Here is a 22,819-nt window from a genome sequence, read left to right on the forward strand (position 1 = left end):
GATGGTCAGGAGCTTAGGAGAGTGTTCTGGGCAGGAGATGATGGAGTTTGGAGTCTTTGCTCTTGTTTTTGTCTACTGTCTCCCCATCTTTCTTCCTTAATTTCTATTTTAGTCTCTCTCCTCTTTGTGTCTTTTCCATTTTTTCCTTTCCTCTCTCCTCTTCTTACCCCAACTAGTACACCAGTCAACATAAGTTTGTGGAGAACCAATTCTCTGATCAGTGGTGCTGGGACATAGAAAAGGAGCATGACGGGAAATTTGTTTCCTGCCATAGAAGAGGAGCAGCGTGGGTGGGATTAACCACCAAAAAGAGGCACAAAAATCACCGGGGAGAGTTTATGTTAATGGGGGAGGAACAACTCAGAAAAAGAGGTGAGAATGGTTGCACAACTCAGAGAATGTAATCAGTGCTACTGAGTTGTGTAGAAACTGTTCAATTGGTGTATGTTTTGCTGTGTATATTCTCAACAACAACAACAACAACCAAAAATGAACTATATATATACACAAACCACTGGGGAGAAAAACGTTTAAATAACAGCCTTGTGATAAGCTCTGGGCACATGGGCCCGGAGTTCAGCGGCGAATACAGAGCAGCCAACTTTTCCCTCCTCCTGTACTCCCCATCTCTCTCCAGGGCCCGCTACTTGGCTTCAGTCCCAGCTTCCCAGTGTGTGCCCTTTGTGATCAGCCTGGGCAAAAGTCAGTTGGACTCCTTGGTTTTAGATTCTCACAAAAAGAATTTGGTCCTCAGGAAAGTGCAGCAGTGCCTGGTAAGGACACTTTTCCTGGGTGAGACTTTCTCTGCTGTTCCTTCCCCGCTGGTGTCTGTGGACCGACATCATGGGGAACCCTCAAAGGGATCTGGCAGGGGTCTTGCCTGCTGTGATGGCTAGAGGTCTGACTAGGGAATTTCAGAGCTGGCTGGGACTATTTTGGCCCTTGGTTGTGGAGACTCCCAATTCCAGAAGAGAAAAGGCCAATCTAGAGGATAGGAAAGAGCTCTGTACTCAGAGTCTGGAGTCTAGACTTGGATTCTAGAATGCCTCTGCCAGTGATTAGTTATGTGGTTTTGAGACAAGTCATTTCTCCTTCCTGAGCCTCAGTCTCCTCATCAATAAGATGGGTGTAGAATTATTGAGGGGACGAAATAGGCAAGGCATTGCTTAATGCAAAGGCCCAGTGGTCAGACCCTGGAGCCAGATGGTCTGGGTGTGAATCCCAGCATTGCCACTAGCTGGTAGTTTCTTTAAAAAGCAGATAATATTAGTACCTACCTCTTCTGGTTGGAAACCCTGGTGGCTTAGTGGTTAAGTGCTACAGCTGCTAACCAAAAGGTTGGCAGTTCGAGTCCGCCAGGCACTCCTTAGAGACCTTATGGGGTAGTTCTACTCTGTCCTGTAGGGTTGCTATGAGTTGGAATCGACTCGATGGCAACCAGCTTGGGCTATTCTGGTTTCTTTGAGGATGAATGGGTTAAGACCTGCAAACGTTTATAACAGTATGTGGCACATAGTAAGCCTTCAGTAAATGTTAGTGATTTTTGTCATTTTGAAAGGCTGTCGAGTGCTCTGCAAAGTTTGAGGTGCTGTTTTTATTACTGTTGTAGAATTATTATAATGGTTGATGAAATCCGAAATATCCCCAGAGCAATGACAACAATGGCTCACATTTATTGAGTGTCTATGATGTGCCAAGACTTACCCATAACTTCTCCCCACTGGGGTTTTCCAAACTTCTGAGGCTTGCATCCAGGAATAAAATCAGGCCGGTGCCACCTATTACCAGTCCACCGCAGGGCAGCCAACTGAGATCCCAGAATCTTTACAAGGTTTGCGATTGGGAAGTCCTTTTGAAGGGATCATGATCTTGAGCCCCGCTCTATCGTCTCATCAGCTTCACTTGTCAGTTTCAGAACGACTCCACCGCCGACGAGTACGCCGTGGACACGCTGGGGAGCCTGCTCTGCCACTTGCCGGCAGCCATCATGGAGCACGGGATCACGCCCAGGGCCTGGGCTACCGCCCTGCACGGCCTCAGAGACTGTGCAGACCTCAGCCCGGAGCAGAAGGCTGTGGTGCGGCGCAGGCTCCTGGAGCAGCATGGGTGAGCGTCAGGCGTGGCAGCGGGGGTGTGGGTGTGGTGGGTGAAAGGGCACCTGGCCCCTTAGATACTTAGGTTTCTTCTTTTGGCCTCAGATTCCCTGTAAAGTAAGAGCAATAGTAGGTATTCTGTAGGCCTCACACAAGACACCAGGACACTTGGCATAATGGACTGGAGTTTTGAAAAGATGGCACCTTACAAATGTAACATGGTGCTATTATTATTTTTTTAATTTAATAATGATGATGGTGATGCAAGCAATGGAGGCACTGTCAGCTCTGGGTGAGGGAGAGCTTCCTGGAAGAAGACAGGATGGTTCTGTCCCAATGCAGGGTTTTCTGAGCTTAGGTTGGATATTTGAGTAGGACAGACAACAAATATTTGAGTGATTACTGTGTCCCAGGCACCTGTCACCAAACCTGCTGCATGGATTCTGACTCATGGTGACCCTCTAGGACAGAGTAGAAATGCCCCATAGGGTTTCCAAGGCTGTAATCTTTATGGAAGCAGACTGTCACTTCTGTGGACCTGGGTTCGAACCACTGACCTTTCAGTTAGCAGCCGAGCCCTTAACCACGAGGTCTTCTGTGTCGCAGGTGCTGAACTCTTAGTGTTTAAGGGTGTGTACTTCAGAGCAGGACTCCTTGAGTTAAAATTTTGTTTCTATCACTCACTGGCTCTTAAGAAATTTTTAATTTTTTTGTACTTTAATTTTTGCATCTGTAGAATGGGGACAGTAATCGTCCCCATAGGGTTGTTGTGATGATTAAATGAGTGAATACATGTAAAGATTGTGGAACAGTGCCTGGCACACAGTGCTGAGTATGTGATAACTATTGTTATCATTAGTAGTGCTGAAGAGACAGTGGTTATAAAGGTGGGTATGGTTTCTGTCCTCATAGAACTTAGAATTTAGTGGCTAATGTTTTTAATCAAAGAATGGGGGAGGGGGGCAGTATCTCTTTGGCCAGGGCTGGTTCTCCTCTATTCTAGACAGAGTCTGTCCCTGCTAACTGGGCAGACCACCTTTAGAGATGTCACCAAATATAGCGTGATGCACTTCACTTTGGACACTGGAGACCTGTATTAAAAAAAAAAAAGTGGCTACTGGGTCAATGTTGTTATTTTCCTGTCAAGTTCAAGAGGAAATCTTGACTTACTTCAAGAAAAGTCTGTTTTGCTAATTTAAAAGAAATGTATCTCTACAATTCTATTGAGGATGGGGAGGAAGAAAACACTGTGATGTAAATAACAAAAAAGCAATTCAAACTTAAAAAAGTGGGGATTTATTGAGTTTAGAAATGGAGCGCAATGGAATACTCCAGGGGTGGACTTCAGGAATGGCTGGATTCAGGGGCTCCAATTATATCAGCAGGAATACGTTCCATTTCTCAGCTCTGTATTGGTGTGGACTTTATTTTCTCCACTTTGTGACAGGAATTGCCCCCCAAATCCTCCTTACTGCTAGAAATCTCAGGGGGGAAAAAAAAACAGCTTCTCTGGTAATGCCCTCAAAATTTCCATGGATGATTCTGTTTGGCCAGCTTGCATCATATGCCCATTTTCTTGGTCAGAGAGATGGGGCCACGCAACAGCCTCTTCAGGTATAAGTATGATCTGTTCCTGAAAGAAAAGGATGCTGGTGGACGAGGGGAACAGATATTTATTAAAACTTTATTTTTCACCTTACCGCTTATTATCTTTTCTTAGACTCCCTCAGAACTGGACAGCTGAGACCACGAAGGACTTGGGACCTTTTCTGGCGCTTTTTTCAGGAGATGAATTAAGCTCTATCACCACAAAGGTACCTCTTAAGAAAGCAGAAGGAATTTGAAGGGGACAGGAAGTAGTCTCCTTCCATGGGTGGAGGCTGGGGAAGTAGTAAATATTTGCTGCACAATAATCGAATCTATCACAAAGCGCATCCACACACTCTCAATACCTCTACTTGTACCCACGAGACACTCGTTCTCACATATGCTTAGCAAGGCCTTACACATGGAACGTCACCCAGACTCACATATGCCCTGTACACGTTCTTACGTCCAGTCATAATAAAATCATTTCCTGGGTGTCCAAACATAGAGTCATAAACACTGGATGTGTAAATTATATATATTGATCTAATCTTCCTGAATTAACTTTTTAAACTGAAAAAGCCTTGCATCAACATGGTGAAGTCTCAAAAAGTGTAGAATAAATGAAAACTGAGTTGCAGAAGAATCTATATGGCAAGATACTAGTTAAAGTTTAAACATATGCTAAACAATTCTATATTTTGTTTATACGTTCATACCTAGAAAAGAGAAATTTCATAGCATACGTGAGAATGGTTAATGCCAAATTCCTGGTTACTTCTGGGGAAGGAGGGAGGCAAAAGGTAAGGGAGGGACCGATAGAGTCTTCGGTTGTATTTGTGATGTGTTATTTCTTAAGCTGAGTGGTGGGCATATGGGTGTTTTGTTGTATTATTCTTTATACCTTTTTATGCCTGAAATGTTTGACGAAATAAGCAATGCATGTTCCCAGTTAAAACAAATCCCAACTCAACCAAAGGATATATGATGAAAAGCAAGCCTCCCTTCTACCTGACACTTCTAGTTCCCCAGCCTCCCTCCTCAGGTACAATTGCTGTTCCCACTTTTTTCTGCATTCTTTCAGAAAAACCCTACCTAATGCCTATACACACTATCACTTTTAAAAATACAGAATGGAAAATACCATTCAGTCTGCTACGGGTGTTGCTTTTACAAGTTAAGTACTTATCTTAGAGCAGTTGCTTTCAACCTTAGCTGCACATTAAAGACAGTCCCCAAAGGACAGATATTTTAGGCTCTCGCTAAAATGAAATACCTAGGATAGGCATAAAGAGATCAGAGTTTAACACTGGTTGCCGGAGGCAGGAGAGATGGGAGGAAAGGGAGGAATCATTGTTTAGGTAGCATTGAGTTTTTGTTTATGTGTTCCCCACATTTTTTTTTTCTGGGTGATTTGCATTTTTCCCCAGAAAAATGGCCAATGGATATTGGAGATGGTTGCACAACCTGACTGATGTTAATTGGTCTCACTGAAATTGTATACGTGAAAATTGTTGAAATGGCGAATGTTGTGATATTTGTATTTTTACAACAATAAAAAAAATCAACTGGAAAGATTTAAAATGGACTGACACAGAACAAGCCAGAATCTCTAGAGGTGGGATCTGGGTGACTGTAAAATCCCTGGGTGATTCTTATGTACAGCCAGGGTTGAACTACTGGCTTAGACTGTGACTCTAATTCTGAAGATTAGCTCTAGAATAGAAAGAGGAACTCTAATCCGAGTGGTGCTTTTCCCTTTGAGGGAACTGGGCCACAGTGGCATGTAGATAGATGCATGAGAAGGCTTGCTTAATTGTCTGAGTTCATGGACAGGTCTTCCAACAATACCCTAAATCTTGACAAAGTGCCTTAGTTATAAATGAGAAATACTACTTTCTCCAAAGCAACCAGAGCCTCTCATTGCTGGTTCAGAAATCCTCCTTCTCCTTTTAATGAAAATATAAAATTAAAAGCAGTACCAAACCAAAAAAGGGGTAGGCATACCTACATTTTTGGTAGATAGTATCAGATTGTCTTGCAAACAGTCCCACAGAAAAATGAGTGTGATCATTTACTACATCTTGGCAAGCATTGGGTATTATTACTTTGTTTTATTTTTGACAATCTGATAGATGGAAAATGATGTATCTTTATGTTATGTAGCATTGATTGGATTACTGTTGAAGGTTATTATAGGATTCTGTAGATACCAGGTTAGTTGGGCTAGGGATAAAATTTATAGGAGAAACTTCTGTAAAGAAAACAAAGCAGTAAACAGTGTTACAGTTTAAACACTTTAAACTCTGATTAAACTAGTGTGGCCATGTGCTTTAATTATTATTTGTTCTTCCTCTTTCATCCCCTTTCCCCCACATAGTTCCCTGATATCTTTCAACAAACAGCTTCCAAGATGACCAGGACCCTGCCCCCCAAAGAATTCCTCTGGGCTGTCTTTGAATCTGTTCGAAACAGCAGTGATGAGAACCCCAGCTCTGACCCCAGCTCTGGTGAGTGTTTCTGAGGAGGAATATCCCTGGGGGCGTTTGATCAAAGAAGTGTCACAGTTCATCGTGGGTTCACCTTTGGTGATCATCTCTCTGAGCATTTGCCTCAGCCTCGTCTGTAGCCTCTAGGTGGGCACTATGGTTTCTTCTGTTTCCTCCGTGAAGGAAACTAAAGTTTAGAGAGATTAAAGGACTCCGCCAAAGTCACAGGGCTAGTTAAGTGGCAGATCTTTGATTTATACTGGTGGTGTATTGCACCAGCTCGTGATGCCCTTGGAGGCCAAGCAGTCCAGTTGCAACATTGTAACCCCCCTGCGGTGTGCATGTGGATATGCGGAAGTTAGGCTTGCCACACGCCTCGGGGAGGGGAAGCTCTGTGCCGGCGCATATTCCAAGTTTTCTTATGTTGTCTGGGTATTAATTACTGCTGTCCTTGTAGTAATTGATGAATTAGCAGAAATTACTATTTGGTTTTATTTTTGTTAATTTTACTGTGTGTGTATGTGTGTGCATTCACTCAACAAATATTTGCTGCCAGGCTCTATTCTAATCAGTGATAAGATCAAGTCCCTGATGTTCTATTAAGCCATTTTTTTCCTCTCTAATTCTGTTGTCAAAACAAAACCTATTGCTGTTTTTTTTTTTTTTTTTGTAGAGTCCATTCCTACTCACAGAGACCATATAGGACAGAGTAGAACTGCCCCATAGGGTTTTCAAGACTGTAATCTTTGTGGAAGCAGGCTGTCACATCTTTCTCTTGAGGAGCTGCTGGTGGGTTCGAACCACTGACATCTCGGTTAGCATCTGAGTGCTTAACCATTGTGCTACCAGGGTATCACTGAATCCTATTTTCACTGGGGGTGGGGTGGAGAGTTTATAAGCTATCGGTCTTTTCTCCTCTTGAAGTGGATTGTGATATAGATGTTCGAGGACCACCCCTGGTACCCTTGATTTGGCCCTGTCTCACTTCTTGATTGGAGCCAAGCGAATTTCCATTAAAGGTGCAACAAGAAGGGAGTGGCCACAGGGCTTGCGAAATGCCCTGGCCCCAGGTAGTGCAGGTCAGTCTGCGAGCATGTTTTGCACTTAGCTGCTAAGACAAGAAATCTAGAATTTCTTTTAACACAAAGAGCCTTTTTTTTTTTTCCCCCCCAGGTTGGGCAAATCTAGGCCAGCAGAGGCAATATTTTACTTGCATGTTGATGGGTAACTGGTTTGGTCAGGTAAGGCTCAACTTATGCAAAGACCATAAAGAATGGGCTTCCCCTGTTGCTCAGGAAATGGGCTCCTCCCTCCTGGGACAGGAAGGCCACAGCCCCCCACGATAATTTTTCTTGTATTGTGCTTTAAGTGAAAGTTTACAGCTCAAGTTAGTTTCTCATACAAAAATTTATACACACATTGTTATGTGACCCTACTTGCTATCCCTGTACTGTGAGAGCACACTCCTTTCCACTCTGGATTCCCATGTCCATTCAACCGGCTTCTGTCCCTCTCTGCCTTCTCATTTCACCTCTGGACAGGAGCTGCCTGTTTAGTCTCATGTATCTACTTGAATTAAGAAGCACACTCTTCGTGAGTATCATTTTTGTCTTATAGTCCAGCCTAATCATTGTCTGAATAGATTGCTTCAGGAATGGTTGTAGCACTGGGTTAACAGAGAGTCTGGGGGCCATGTCTTCTGGGGTTCCTCTAATCTCAGATCATTAAGTCTGGTCTTTTTACTAGAATTTGAGTTCTGCACCCCATTTTTCTTCTGCTCTGTCAGGGACTCTCTGTTGTGTTCTCTGTCAGGACGGTCATTGGTGGTGGCTGGGCACCACCTAGTTCTTCTGGTGTCAGGCTAATGGAGTCTCTGGTTCACTTGGCCCTTATTGTCTCTTGGGCTAATATTTTCCTTGTGTCTTTGGTGTTCTTCATTCTCCTTTGCTCCAGATGGGTTGGGACCAATTGATGCATCTTAGATGGCTGCTCTCTAGTTTTTAAGCCCCCTGACCCCTACTATAATTTTGATGGAAGGCAAATCATCCTACAAATTGGATAGGAGTGATCCTTCCTCATAATCCTGGACTCCTTAATGCTGGGTTGCAAACTCAAATGCGTAGGTGGGGCCAGACAGGTAACATAAATAGTAAGAATGGCTAATATTTATTGAGTGCTTACTGTATGACTGGCACTGTTCTATGTGCTTTATTTATATTAACATATATAGTCCTAACAACAATCCTATGAGGTAATGTATCCCCATTTTATAGATGAGGAAACTGAGGTACAGAGGGGTTAAATAGCTTTGGATTTAAACCTAAATCCAGAACTGTTCACCAGCAGCTTCTACTGCCCTCAAGGGGTTCAAAGTCCAGTTATAATTTTGCAAAGATTCTACTGTGTGCATGTGGGTATGCAAAAAGTTAGAATTTCCACTATTTTGTTACCAGAAAAATTAGCAAGAAATGACAGAAGTGGGATTCAAACTGGCCCCTGCGTCTGCTATACTGCCTCTCATGAGTAAATACAACTGGAGAAGAATATGGTCTCTATTTGCCTGAAGCAACAGAGGAAGAAGGAGAGTCAGGAATAGGAGGAGGATATGGAATGTGTGGCTAATTTTCTCCATGAACGACTGTCTCCTTTGCTATGAGACCAGATGGTGCCTGGCTACTGTTACTGAACATTTTGATAAAAGATTCTATAGAAAAATCCTGACCAAAAGGGGGGAAATGTAGAACAGAATTTAAAATTCTTATGGACTCCAGACTTTCTGGAGCCATGGAGGCTAAATGAACCCCTGAAACTATTGCCCTGACATAATCTTTAAGACTTAAACTAAAAATATCCCCTGAGAGAGAGAGAGAGACCCATTGCCATCTAGTAGTTTCTGACTCATAACGATCCTATGGGACAGAGTAGAACTGTCCCATAGGGTTTCCAAGAAATAGCTGGCTAGTGGATTCAAACTGCTGACCTTTTGGTTGGCAGCTGAGCTCTTAATCACTGCTCCACCAGGGTTCCTCTACTTCTGAAAACCAAACAATAGTTTAGTTTAACTACTAAAGAACGTCTTACAAAGAATGTCTGCCTTGAGCATTGTGCTCTTTTAAGATCTTTCTATATGGGATCAAATTGACAACAGCCACTTGACGGATTAGATAGGAACCTTAGAGAACAGTGAGTTTATGTTAATGAGGGAGGAAGAATTCAGAAAAGGAGGATGAGAATGGTTGCACAACGAGAAGAATGTAATCAATGTCGTTGAATTGTACATGTAGAAACCGTTGAATTGGTGTATGTTTTGTTGTGTATGTTTTCAACAACCACCAAATAAATCAAAAAAGAAAAAGAAATAGACTAAAATTCCCTGAAATTCTCTGTCCTCCGTTCCTAACCTGCTTCTCCGCATTCCTCAGGTTGCCATGGAGTTGCTGCTCCCTCTACGGATGACATCCTCAAGTTGGCCGAAGCCAATGCCTGCTGGACCCCCGACGCCCTGCTCTGCATGGGGGAGGACACGTTCATTAGGAATGTGGAGCTTCTGGGCACGATCAAGGGTTTCAGCCGGCCTCAACTGATAGCCCTGAAGGAGAAGGCAATACAGGTAGAGCCCACGTCAGAGGGGGAAGCATTAAACAGAGGGGAAAACCAACAGCTGCAGCTTTTCTGTGCATAGATAGAGCCCTCCTCAAGGGGTGTTCCCTATGTTAAAATTTCACCGCATCAGCTTAGTGGTATACTTGTGATTTCCTCATCTGAGAAACGGGGAAGTTTCTAGCTCCCCCTTCTTAGCACTGTGTCGGGGAACGATGGATCTTGGTGCGTAGTGAATGCTCAGTGAATCAGATTCTGTGTGTGTTTCTGGTGCCTCTGACCGTAGTGGTTCCAGGGACTGTGCCTTTTTTCCCTCCACTCGGATAAGCTGAACTGCTGCTTGCCTCAGGCCTTCTGAGAATCTGCTGCAGATTCACCTGGAAATGTAGCAAAAAGGAGTAAAAAGAGGACTAGAAGTAGTTTGCCAGCTTTAAAAAGGTCATTTTCGTGGCCTGTTTTGGGTCCTAGCTGTTAGGATAGTTGTGGAATGTCTCATTACCCCTGTGGGGTTAAAAAAAAATTAAATTCCTTAAAATTATATTTATAGTTGTATTTTTCAAAAAAGGTATAAGTAGTCCGGATTTATTGGAGAAAAGTCAGAAAATAATAAAGAAGAAAATCAGTCATAATCCTTTATCCAGAGATAAGTATTGTTAATATTTTGGTATATAGCTTCCCAGACTTCTGTTTATAGGTGTGAAATATATTTATGTATTTCACATATAATTATATATGTGCATACACATACACACATATATACATAAAACAAAATATGGTATCATATTCACTTACTATTTTATAACTTGCTTTCCATACCCAACAGTATGGAGTGGGTATTTTTCCATATCAGAAAAATAAATATCTATTACTATTTTTAAATAGCCATATATTTCAATTTATGGCTGGATCTTATTTATTTAGCCAATTGTTAGATTTTTAGGTTGTTTGTATCTTTTTTCATGCTACAAGGAATGTATTTCCACCTATATCATTGGGCACTTGTCTCATTATTTCCTTAGGCCAAATTCCCAGAGGTAGAATTTATGGGTCAAAGAGCATAAAAATTTAAAAAGCTTTTAGTGCATATAGCCAAACTGCCCTCTAAAAAACAGTTCATATTCTCAGTAGCATCAAATGAGGGTATTCTTTACCTCATGTCTTTCCAGCACATAAACAATAACTGTTTTTACTCCTTGCCAAAACGATGGGCCAACTTGGTATTCTTTGATTGTTTTTAATTTACATTTCTGTAATTTGACTGAGAATGAACCTTTTCCCGTATATTTATTTCTGCTTTCGTAAATTTCCTGTTCCTGTCTTTTGTCTATTTTTCAATAAAAGTAGTCATGTTTTTCTTATGGATTTATAAGAGAGCTTCATATATTAAGGAGATTTACTCTATGTCTGTTTTAAGTGTTGTCACTAATGTTTAGTCTGAGCTGGCTTTTTTTTTCACCTGAAGGTTTGGGATGTGCCATTTTACTGGAGACAGCACCATATTGTCTCCCTGGGACGCATTGCTCTGGCTCTTAATGAGAGTGAGTTGGAGCAGCTGGACCTCAGCTCCATTGACACAGTGGCTTCCCTAAGCCAGCAGACAGAATGGACCTCAGGACAGGTAGGTGGATGTTGCTATATCTCTAAATTATTCTATTTCTCTTAATTTAGTTTGTTTTCTTTGGCATCCTTGAATATATAAATAATATTTATAACAGCCACTTTAAAATCCTGGCTGCTAATTCCATCATCTCCGTCATTACTGAGTGTTTCTATTGATTGATTTTTATCCTAGTTATGGGTCACATCTTTCTGCTTATTTGAAAGCTTGGTAATTTTGATTGAATGTTGGGCATTGTGAATTTTATGTTGTTGAATGCTGGATTTAGTTGTATTCCTTTAAAGAATATTGAGCTTTGTTCTGGCATACACTTAAGTTATGTTCGATTCAGTTTGATCCTTTTGAGGCTTTCTTTTAAGCTTTATTAGGACAGGTTCAGAGTAGCCTTTATTCTGTGGTCAATTTACGCCATTACTAAGACGTGATTTTTCTGAGGACTCTACTTAATTCCCCATGTGTTTTAAGAGCTGTCCACTCTGGCTGGTGGGATTGTGAACTATTCCCAGCTCCATGTGATCTCTGGGAATTGGTCAGTCTACTGCTTTCTGATGGCTCTTTCCCTTTCTATGTGGAGTTTCATCCCTTGAGTGCAATCAGTACCCAGACAAAGACTTGAGAAGACATCTCTGCAGATATCCAGAGCTCTCTCTTTGTGCAGTTTTCTCCTCCTTAGTACCTTCCCCCACAAATTCTAGGGGGCCCGGCCTCTTTGAACTTGGCTGTTTGTATCCTCAACTCAGCTGGACCATTGGACTTGCTGGGGTTCCCTTCCCTGCCCTGTGGCTTCAAAAGTGTCTTTAGACAATAGAGCTAGGGCAATTTTTTAGGGCTTATCTTGTTTGTTTTCCTTCTTTCAGAATCACAGTCCCTGTTGTCCAATGTTTGAATACAGTTGTTCCATATATTATGTTCAGCTTCCTAGTTGTTTATAGTGGGAGGGAAATTGCTGTGACCGTTCATCCTTCATGCTTAAGCAGGAGTTCTCCCCGGAATTTTAATTGTTTCCATTGCGAGAGAAGTTTAAGGTGTGTAATACCATTATCTTTGTTTTCAGGCAGCTATCCCTCAGTCATCATTTTCAGCACTAGGCTTACATACTGTCAGGTTAGCATTCTCACACACACACACACACACACACACACACACACACACACACACACACACAAAGTGGCTTTTTTATCATTAGTTCTTGAAAAAGTCCAACACTGACTCCATTCATATACTTGCCCACCACGGAACAATCACTCTGGCCAGAGGCAGATGTGTTGGTAGGCCAGGCATGCATCAGGGAGTGGAGTCTGTCTTAGCATGAACACATGAACTGTGAGTGGAGAATTGTTTGGTAGTCTGAATAAAGGAGTCCTCGTGGTGCAATCGTTAAGTGTGTGGTTGTTAACCAAAAGGTCAGTGGTTCAAACCCACCAGTGGCTCTGTAGGAGAAAAGACCTGGTGATCTGCTCCCATAAAGATTATAGCCTAGAAAACCCTATATAGGAGTTCTATTCCATCATATAGGGTTGCTGTGAGTTGGAATTGACTCGGCAACACACAACAATAACCCAAAACCAAAAAACCATCTGAACAATGGCACCCCAGAGATTAGATATGTCCATGACCTAATCCTCAGAACATGTGGGTATGTTACTTTATATGGAGAAGGGAATTTGCAGATGTAATTAATTGAGGGATCTTGAGATGGGGAGGTTTTCCTGGATTACTGGGTTATATGATGAACCCAATATAATCACAAGGGTCCTTATAAGAGGGAGATAGGAGGGTCACAGATACAGAAGATGATGAAATTATGGAAGGAGAGAGAGAAAGAGATTTGAAGATTCTGTGTCACTGGATTTAAAGATGGAGGATGGACCATGAGCCAAGGAATATAGGTGGCTTCTGGAAGCTAGAAAAGGCAAGGAAACATATTCTCCCCTAGGGCATCTAGAAGGAATGTAGCCCTGCTGACCCATTTTAGGACTTCTGACCCCCAGAACTGTAAGATAATGAATTTGTGCCGCTAACTGTGCAATTGTTACAGCAGCAATAGGAAACAAATACAGAGGGGTCCCCCAAAGGAAAAACATGGTGTTATTATCAAACAAGGAAGAATGAGTGCTGGGCAGGCAAAACCAGTACATGTCCCCTACTCTGATGAGATTTTTGTAATCGGGGTTGCCATGTCACATAACTTTGAGTGGTATCATTCAAGTAATAGTGTGAATGGTGTCCCTGGAGTTGGGCAACATGGACGTTTTGGTCATGAGGAATGTCTTAGTTTCCAAGTGCTGCGATAACAGAAATACCACATGTGAGTGGCTTTAAAGAACAGAAATTTATTTTCTCACAGCTCTGGAGAATAAAAGTCCAAATCAGGGTCTTGGCTATGTCAATTCCTTCCTTGTAGGTAGTCCCAGGCAGTCCTTTGTTCCTTGGTTTATAGACAGTCCTTACAAGGTGTCTGTCTCTACCTCTGCTCCACCCTCTGCCCCCATGTGTGTGTCTCTGTGCCTAAACTGCTCTTTTGATAACTCAGAAGTGATTAGATTTAGAACTCACTCTATTTGGGAATGATCTAATTAACATAATAAAGAAAACCCTATTTGCAAACAGGATTATATCCAGAGGTATAGGGATTAAGATTCCAGCACATACTTTGGGTGGGTGAGGTGGAGAGGGGCCCAATTTAATCCATAACAAGGAGCAAATGAGCTAATACGTGTAAAACATTTTGAACAATGCCTGGGACTTAGTACTCAATAAAAATTGTTGTTTTCATTGTTGTTGCCCTAGTTGTCCTTGTCATCATCATCATCATCATATCACACTCCCTCTCTCTGGGGTAGTTTCCTCATTTGTACAATGAGAGGGTTAAATCCAGGAGTTTGAGGTTGCTTCCACCCTAACGTTTTATCATCTTGCGGTTCTGTGACTCGAAGACTGGCTTTGAGTAGCTTGAGAAGTTCCACATCACACTTCTGATGCTAAAATCATCCTATCTGCAGTCTGGGAGAAAACAGAAAAACACACCCAACTCAGAAACTATCTCTTTCCCTTTGCACCGATTTTAATTCCCATGGTTGGCACTGCGATTTATCAATATGTTTGAAGAGGATATGAAAACCTAACATTTGCATATATCATTTGCAGTCAGTTCCTCAACTTTAGCTCCCAATCAAACCCTGAAATGCATGTTTCTAGATTAATAGTCAGAACTGGAGGAACTATATTAACAGCTCAGCTTAAAAACCAATGTAAGAAAAAAAAAAAAAAACTCTTACAGAAGCCAGAGGGATGAACAGAAAGATGAAAATCTTATGGCTATTCATTTCTCAGTGGTTAATATTGCTTAAAAGTGTTGATATTAATTGTCTTGGCATCATTACATAGATGCTGGTCCAGTTATTCAAGGGAATAAAATTTGACTCATCACCTTGCAGGCTGAGCTTGCATCTTCCAGGTTTCAGTAGTGAGGACAATTTAATACCACATTTTCAAAGTAATTTTATTTGAACTGTGTTTTTACACTTATGTTTTCAAATGGGCATGCATTATAGCTGGGAAGTACAAATTGCTAAAAGCCAACTAGTGATACCTCATTGCGAACATTTAATAAGAAAAATACAAAAGCTAACTTGAATCTCCATTTTTTACTTCATATCTTAACTTCTTTACTGGCTATGAGTATAAGCTCTGGAGTCAGATGGCCTGGGTTTTAATCCTAGGACTGTTATTTACTAGCTGTGTGACATTGGCCTAGCCACTTAACCTCTCTGTGCCTTAGTTTCCTCATCTGTGAAATAAGGGTAATAATACTTATCGCATAGGGTTGTTGTGAGGATTAAATGGGGTAGTACATGTAAAGTGCTTCAAACAGTTCTGGCACACAGTAGGTATTCAGTAAATCTTAGCTATTATTATTTTTGGAGTCCCTGGGTGGTGCAAATAGTTAACACCCTCAGCTACTAACCAAAAGTTTAGTGGTTCGAGTCCACCCGGAGCAGCCTTGGAAGAAAGGCCTAGTGATCAGCTTCTGAAAACTAGCCATTGAAAACCCTATGGAGCACAGCCTTGCTCTGACACACACGAGGTTGCCATGAGTTGGAATCAACCCGACGGCAACTGGAAAATTATTATTTTGGATGCACATTCTTGTTTGGTCAAAGGTATTTAAGTCCATGTGTGGTGCTACTGAAAATACCTACAGTAGTTGTGAGTTTTGTAATCACTGAGGGCAGCTGAATGAAGACATTGACCAATCTGATTTGTGGAAATATAGGCTATCTCCTTGAAGCCAACCGATCACACAAAGGCAGTGATATGATGCCATTTCAAAGGAGTGTATGTTATCTATGACTTCTATAGATCATTCACTCACACACTTAAAAGTCCTCATTGGACAACTGCTGTGTGCCAGGAATGGTCCTAGGTCCCGGGGAGACAATGGTTAACTAGCTGGATGTGGTCTTTGTCTTTGCAGAGTCTACTTGGGGAGACCCCCCCCCAAAAAAAAATCAGTGATCACAGTTAAAAATGAAAAAAACATTGTAGTAAGTGATAAGCAGAAAATGGACAAGGTGCTCATGGGGATAGCAGGGAGGGAGGGTTCTTGAGATGGAGGAATCTGGGCTGTCTTCTCTGATGAGGTAGCATTTAAACAGACCTGAGGGATGAGAAAGCAACAGCTACATGAAAAGTGGACTCCCCCTGCAACATTTCACAATCTTTCCCAAATTTATCCTTCCCTTGACCCTGTAGTCATCCATATAATGTGATAGGGATGGAAAAAGATTAATGGGAGATGTATCCCTGCGAACTTCATTCCCATTCAGGAGATGTTTGTCCGCGGGTATCTCTTCCTCATCTTTGCCTTGTGAGCCTTGTCCTCTTGTAATCTTCTGCACCTCCCCCTATGATCACTGAAGGATCAGACTTTATTGTGGAGCTCATTGTTGCTGTAGTTAGTTGCAATTGAGTTGGCTTCAACTCGTGGTGACCTCATGTATAACAGAATGAAATGTTGCCCAGTCCTGCACCATCTCCATGATCTTTGAGATGTTTGAGCCCATTGTTGAGGCTATTGTGTCGTTCTGTCTCATTGAGGGTCTTCCTTGTTTTGGATGACTCTCTGCTTAATCATACGTAATGAAACGTTTATGTAAATCAGATTGGTCAAGATCTTTATTAAGTTGCCCTCAGTGATTACCAAACTCACAACTACTGTGAGGATTTTCAGTGGCACCACACTTTGACTTAAATGTCTTTGATGAAACAGGAATCTGCATCCAAAAATAATAGTTATTGATTATATAGTTCATCACGAAGGAGTTTGCTTGGATCTCTCCTCAGGTCCAACATAGGTAGGTCAGATGATTTTTTTTTTTAATAACAATATTTTATTGTGTTTTTGGTGAAAGTTTATACAGTAGTTTAGGTTCCCAGTCAACAATTTCTACACAAGTTGTTCAGTAACATTGGTTACATTCTGCACAATATCTGAACATTCTCATTATTTCCATTCTGGTTGTTCTGTTTCCACTAATCTAGTTTACCTGCCCCCTTACATTCTCATCTTTGTTTTAAAGTAATTGTTGACCATTTGAATTTTTAAAGGAACACATTACTTACGGGTGATATACATTATTTTTTTGAGCCAATTTGTTATTTAGCTACAAGGTGACCTCTGGGGTTAGTTTCAGTTCAAGGTTTGAAGGGTATCTCAGGGCAATATCTTGGGGAATCCTCCAGTCACAATGAGTCCAGTAGGTCTGTTTTTTTTTTTCTTTCTTTCTTTTTTTGGGGATTTGAAGTCTGTCCCACATTTTCTTCCCATTCTATCGGGGTCCCTCTATTGTGGCCCTGATTAGAATGGCTGGTAGTAGAGGCTGGGCACCATCTAGTTCTTTGGGTCTCAGGACAGATGAAGCCATGGTTCATGTAGACTGTTTGCCCTATAAAAAACCAAAATAACCCATTGCTGTCAAGTCGATTCTGTCTCATAGAGACCCTAGAGGACAGAGTAGAACTGCCCCATAGAGTTTCCAAGGAGTGGCTGCTGGATTTGAACTGCCAACCTTTTAGTTAGCAGCCATAGCACTTAACCACTGTGCCACCAGGGTTTCCACTTGTCCTATAAAGACTAGTTTATTCTTTGAGTCTTTGGCTTCCCTCTTTCTCTTTTGCTGCAGATGACTAGAGACCAATAGTTGTATCTTAGATGGTTGCTTGCAAGCTTTTAAGACCCTAGATACTACTCATCAAACTAGGATGTAGAACATAATTTTATGAACTATCTTGTGCCAATTGACCGAAATGTCCCATGAGACTATGGTCCTAATCCTTCAAACCCAGAAATCCAGTTTCGTGAGGTGTTTGGTTATGTCTAAGAAGTGTCCGTAACTGTGTCCCCTATGTGGTTTATTATATGTATGAGTATATATGCATAGAGTCACATAGGTGCATATACATATGCATACACCTATATACACAACTATACACATATGTGCCTACATACATATATAGCTGCATATAATATTTTTCATTGTTTTTGCTATTGTTTCAAAATTATGTGTGCCATATCAATTACCAACAGGTCCTTTTTTCTTGTGTATTTTTTAGTGACCTTGTTTACCTTTGTCAAGCTGTGTATATGTCACCCTTATTTGGTGTTACCTTTCCCATCACCAAGAAAATAACAAGTGTCTGCTATCTAGAGAGTGGTTCTCCCTCTCCCTCTATCCCTGATAACCACTAATGAACATTAGTTTCTGTATATTTACTTGTGCATGTCATTTGGTCAGATGAATCTTAAATGTATTAGTCAGGGCTCATTTAGTTACAAGTGGCAGAAAACCCAACTAAATCTGGCTTGAGCAAGAAAAAAAAAGAATATATATATATACACATAGACTGCTATAACTAAGAAATTTAAAGTAGAGTTGAAGTATGGCCGGATCCAAGGGCTTCAACAATATTGTTAAGAATCTGTCTTTAACCATATTCTGATTCTGCTTTTCTTTGTTCTGGTTTCACCCAGAGGCAGGCTCTCCCTACAGTGGTTTCTAGCAGATTCAGGTGTATATCGTTCCAAGTTCAAGTCCAGAGTCAAGAACTATTTTCTTTCCTAATTGCTCCAGCCAAAGTCCTGGTTGGCTTTTACTGGATCACATGCCTAATCCAGAACCAATCACTGCAGGTGGACTAAATGATGACCTGATTGGCCAGCACTGGGTCACATGATCACCCCCCTGGATCTCAAGATGCAGTTAGCACCAACTGACCCAAAGGAAGTAGGGGTGCAGGAGGGGTGGTTCCCCAGGGAAAGTCATGAACATTGAATGGGTACTATGCCAGAATTACAGGAATTCTACATATCAGCCCTCCTAACTCAAAGGTCACTTGAGAAATCCCTATGTGGTTAACACCGAAACATTTTAGGTACTACTCCCTGGCACTGAAGAGTGAAGGGCAAATGCATTTCTGTGGGATCTTAGAGGAAGAAAAATTAATTTTGGGTGAAATGGTCAGAGAAGAGTTCATGAAGAAGGCGACATTTGAATTGAACCAAAAAAATAAAAGAGTGGTTGAGTTTTAACAGCTGGGATGCAGGAAAGGCAATTCAGGTGGAGGGGCTCATTTGATCAAAGGCATGGAGGCAGGAAATACAAGGGTCTACTGGAAAGTGGTAGAAAAGATGCTAGAAGTATTCGGATCCTGAGTAGAAGAACTTATGCCCAAACTCTGTGAAAGTAATAAGAGTGACTGAAGGAAATAAACCAGCAGACACTGACACAGGACACAAGTTTCTTTAATATTGGCAAAGGATATAAGAGCTTCACGGTCTAAAGACACCTCCATAGAGCAGAGAACATACTCAGTTGAAGGAGCACCTTGAGGACGTTAAGCTGGATGCAATGGCCACAGTGTTTGGAGTGGGGAGGGCGTCCAGAAGGGATAGGATGGGGGACTAGTCAGGAAGCTGTTATCCTCTCAGGACTTGGAGTCTTGCTCATCCCAGGATAGTTCATCTTCTGTTCTTCCTCATCTTTATAGGCTAAATCCATTCTGCAAGGGTTCCTGGAAGATTCAGGCTATGCTATCCAGGATCTGAAGAGCTTTCACTTAGTAGGACTTGGTGCAACCCTGTGTGCTATGAATATCACTGAAATCCCGCTTATAAAGATCTCAGAATTCAGGTAACCAAAGCACTAGTGTGCGAAGTAGAAAATGATCGATTGATTCTTTCATGCATTCAGCAAGATGCTCTTCACTTCCTGATGCTTTGTCACCTTTCTGGGCTGGATTAGGGAGTGGGGTTAGCTGGATCCTTTCTCAATGCTGAGCCCACCTTTTGCATGTCTTATTTTGGCTGGAGAGTCCCCCAGGCTCACACTATACCCCTCCCTCTTAACCAGAGTGGTGGTGGCCAGGATCGGGACCCTGTTCTGCAGCACCCATGTTTTGGCTGAGTTTAAGAGGAAGGCAGAAGTCGTTTTTGGGGATCCCACTGAGTGGACCAGCTCCATCTTGCAGGAGCTCGGGACTATTGCAGGTAGGAGGCACCCTGAGCATGCTTCTCTCTCTTTCCAGCCTTAAATCTGGCAACAGACAGTAAAAGAATTCTTGACCATATATAGTGAACCTGCACAAAGTAACAGTAGCGCCTAGATTTCATGACTCAAAGTTGCTGAGGATGGGGTCTGCAATCCCCCCTGGTGATTCTCGTGCACACTAAGGTTCAAAAAACACTGGCTTAGAATGTGATTTAATTGGCCCTTATATACCATCTGAAACTGTGTAAAGTGAAGCTCCTTCTGGGCATACACTTCATGGTAGGAGGCTAATCAAGGCTAATGTGACCCACATTTTTTTTTTTTTCTGAGTTGATTAAGGAGCTTGCCTTCCCAGTGTGATTTTAAGGGTCTTTTGTAAGGAAGATGCTTGCCTGGAACTCGCAGGTCTGTGCATTATGCAACACCATTAATAAAACAAGAGGCGTTCTGATGGCTTGCACTAAACCCTCGTGAATCATTTCTCTCCCCAGCTGGATTAACTAAGGAAGAACTCCAAATGCTCGACAAAGACTTGATGCCGTATTTCCAGCCATCAGCAGTAAAATGCCTTCCTGATGAGATATTCAAAGTAGGTGCTCAGTTCTTCAAGGAGAAATGGGGGCTTGACCCCGTTTAGAATCACACGGGAAGCAGACGACAGGCCTCCGGTTCTAGGAACCTGCGAACAGGGCTTGGCTTCTGCTGATAGGGCCAGAGGAGATCTGAATGCTGACAGCGGACAGGTCACAAGATAATTTTAGGTAGTTCAGGGTGAATTTTTCTTCTTAAATTTTTCATTTATGTTTTAATTGTATTTATTTTTATGGTTGCTTTCGGTTTATAGCAAGTGGTACTCATTTTCTATTTATGGCTGTGTGACAGGTTCAGAATCCTTATCAGATATGTTTTGGGATTAAGAATTTTTCACATTTTAGAAAATCAGTCTGTGCATATACTGTGTGTAACTTAACACCCCAGCAGAGTCTGAGAAAGCACCTTGTAAGCAAACACATTAATATTTCTGCAGAGAAATCTATGACAAGTCACACTAATTGGAATAAATAGAGACTATAAATAGCCTCAAATCAATTCAGGTCAGGCTTTAATGGCAAATAAGTTTGCCTTAAACTTTGGAAAAACTTTCAGTTTGCAGGCTTTTTGGATATCAGAATCGCTGTTGGCAGATTGTGGACCTGCGTAACATTTCCTTTTAAAATAATTAAAAAATTTTTAGGTGGTTTAAAGAAGAATGTTAAGAAAACCACATTAGGACATGTGATAAGCCAATATGGTAAAAAAAAAAAAAAATAGAGACAGTGAAATTGCATCAAGCAAAGTTTGGAAAGTGGGGTATCTAATGAGAGGTCCTCACTTCCTGTACCTGTATGAGGACTAATAGAGTGTTTGGTGGGAAGGCCTGCTCCGATGAAAAGGGAGTGACCCAGGCATCCTTGCTTACTGTGTAACTTGGAAACACATTCTGTCTGCCACAACTGGATAAGGCCACCAAACTCCCATGATGCCACATAACTGGTTCATTTCAAGACAGCAGACCTTGAACCATTTCAGCACCTGGGACAGTTCCCAGCACCAAAAAACCAAACCCAGTGCCATTGAGTTGATTCCGACTCATAGCCATCCAGTTGATTCCACTCATAGTGACCCTAGAGGACAGAGTAGAACTGCCCCATAGGGTTTCCAAGGCTGTAAATCTTCACCAAAGCCACATCTTTCTCCCATGGAATGGCTGGTGGGTTCGAACCACTGACCCATACAGTTAGCAGCTGAGTGCTTTAACCACTGTACACCAGGGCTTCTTACCCAGCACAGAACAGGGGAAATAAATAGTAATCTTCAAGGTCATTGAAAGGAGCTGCAGTGATGTAATGGTTAAGTGTTTGGCTGCTAACTGAAAGGTCAGTGCTTCAAACCTACCAGCTGCTCTGCAGGAGAAAAGACCTAGTGATGTGCTCCTGGAAACCCTATGTGGCAGTTCTACTCTGCCCTATAGGGTAAGTATGAGTCAGAATTGACTGAATGGTACACCACAACAACAACAGCAACAACAACGACAAGGCCATTGAGTAAATGCTGCATCTCTTTGGGAAGCCTCTCTCTCTGCATGGGACAGGCAGCCTGGCCCTGGATGCTGGCACTTTGCTAAGCACTTTTCTTGGTCTCTTCTGCAGAGCAGTCTGCTTCCTTATTCAGGTACTTATTATCTATTGCAGAAATTCCTATTGACCACGTCGTGGCTGATTCCAGGTGAGGTGTTGGAGATAACACTGGTGAAGGGACCTGGAAGGTGACATAAAGAAGTGAAGTGGGCTGGGTAGGGCCTGAGATGAATGAGACAGCCCTTTATCAATAGGACGGCTACTTCTTAGTTCCAGCACATTAATGCTGTGTGATGAAGTGGGCCCAGTATTGCTGGATCTTCTATTTCTTTGAAGAAGCCATAAATCTTGATTTTCACGTGAAATCTCCTGATAATTAAATGTTAGCCAAACCAATTTGAATTAATTTTTTTAAAAACAATGCACATCAAACATAGTAGGTCTATAGATTCAATCTGGCCTGTGGGTCATGAGTCAACAACATCTGAAAAATAGATAATTTTTATAATACAGATTCCACATTAATGGTAGATGTAAGCCAAAGGAACACCAATGGTGTGTGTGTGTGTGTGTGGTCAGAGGGGAGGAGGTGCTGTTGAATTTTGAGGGAAAGGTTAGCTAGGTGGAGAGGGAGAAACAGTGTTCCAGGCAGAGAACTTGAAGGCCTCATGGCCGTGTTCAGGAGTTTGAGTTATGTCCTCGGGGCCAGGGCAGGGAAGGACTCTAAGCAGGGGAATGACATGGTCCCAGGAAAGCATCTACCTGA

The 22,819-nt window shown here is 41.9% G+C and overlaps 1 protein-coding gene across 1 annotated transcript in view; it reads left to right on the forward strand.

Moving 5' to 3' along the window:
* Positions 1–22,819, forward strand: part of OTOA (otoancorin) — a 71,114-nt gene that overhangs the window by 44,723 nt on the left and 3,572 nt on the right. The window contains exons 14-22 of the mRNA XM_049904394.1: positions 638–773; positions 1,910–2,106; positions 3,814–3,907; positions 6,061–6,190; positions 9,592–9,779; positions 11,232–11,387; positions 19,437–19,579; positions 19,799–19,935; positions 20,428–20,525. Coding sequence (XP_049760351.1) covers positions 638–773; positions 1,910–2,106; positions 3,814–3,907; positions 6,061–6,190; positions 9,592–9,779; positions 11,232–11,387; positions 19,437–19,579; positions 19,799–19,935; positions 20,428–20,525 — 1,279 coding nt within the window. The remainder of the gene's footprint in view (positions 1–637; positions 774–1,909; positions 2,107–3,813; positions 3,908–6,060; positions 6,191–9,591; positions 9,780–11,231; positions 11,388–19,436; positions 19,580–19,798; positions 19,936–20,427; positions 20,526–22,819) is intronic.

Source organism: Elephas maximus, chromosome 12 (genome assembly GCF_024166365.1).
Source record: "Elephas maximus indicus isolate mEleMax1 chromosome 12, mEleMax1 primary haplotype, whole genome shotgun sequence".
Lineage (NCBI taxonomy): Eukaryota > Metazoa > Chordata > Mammalia > Proboscidea > Elephantidae > Elephas > Elephas maximus.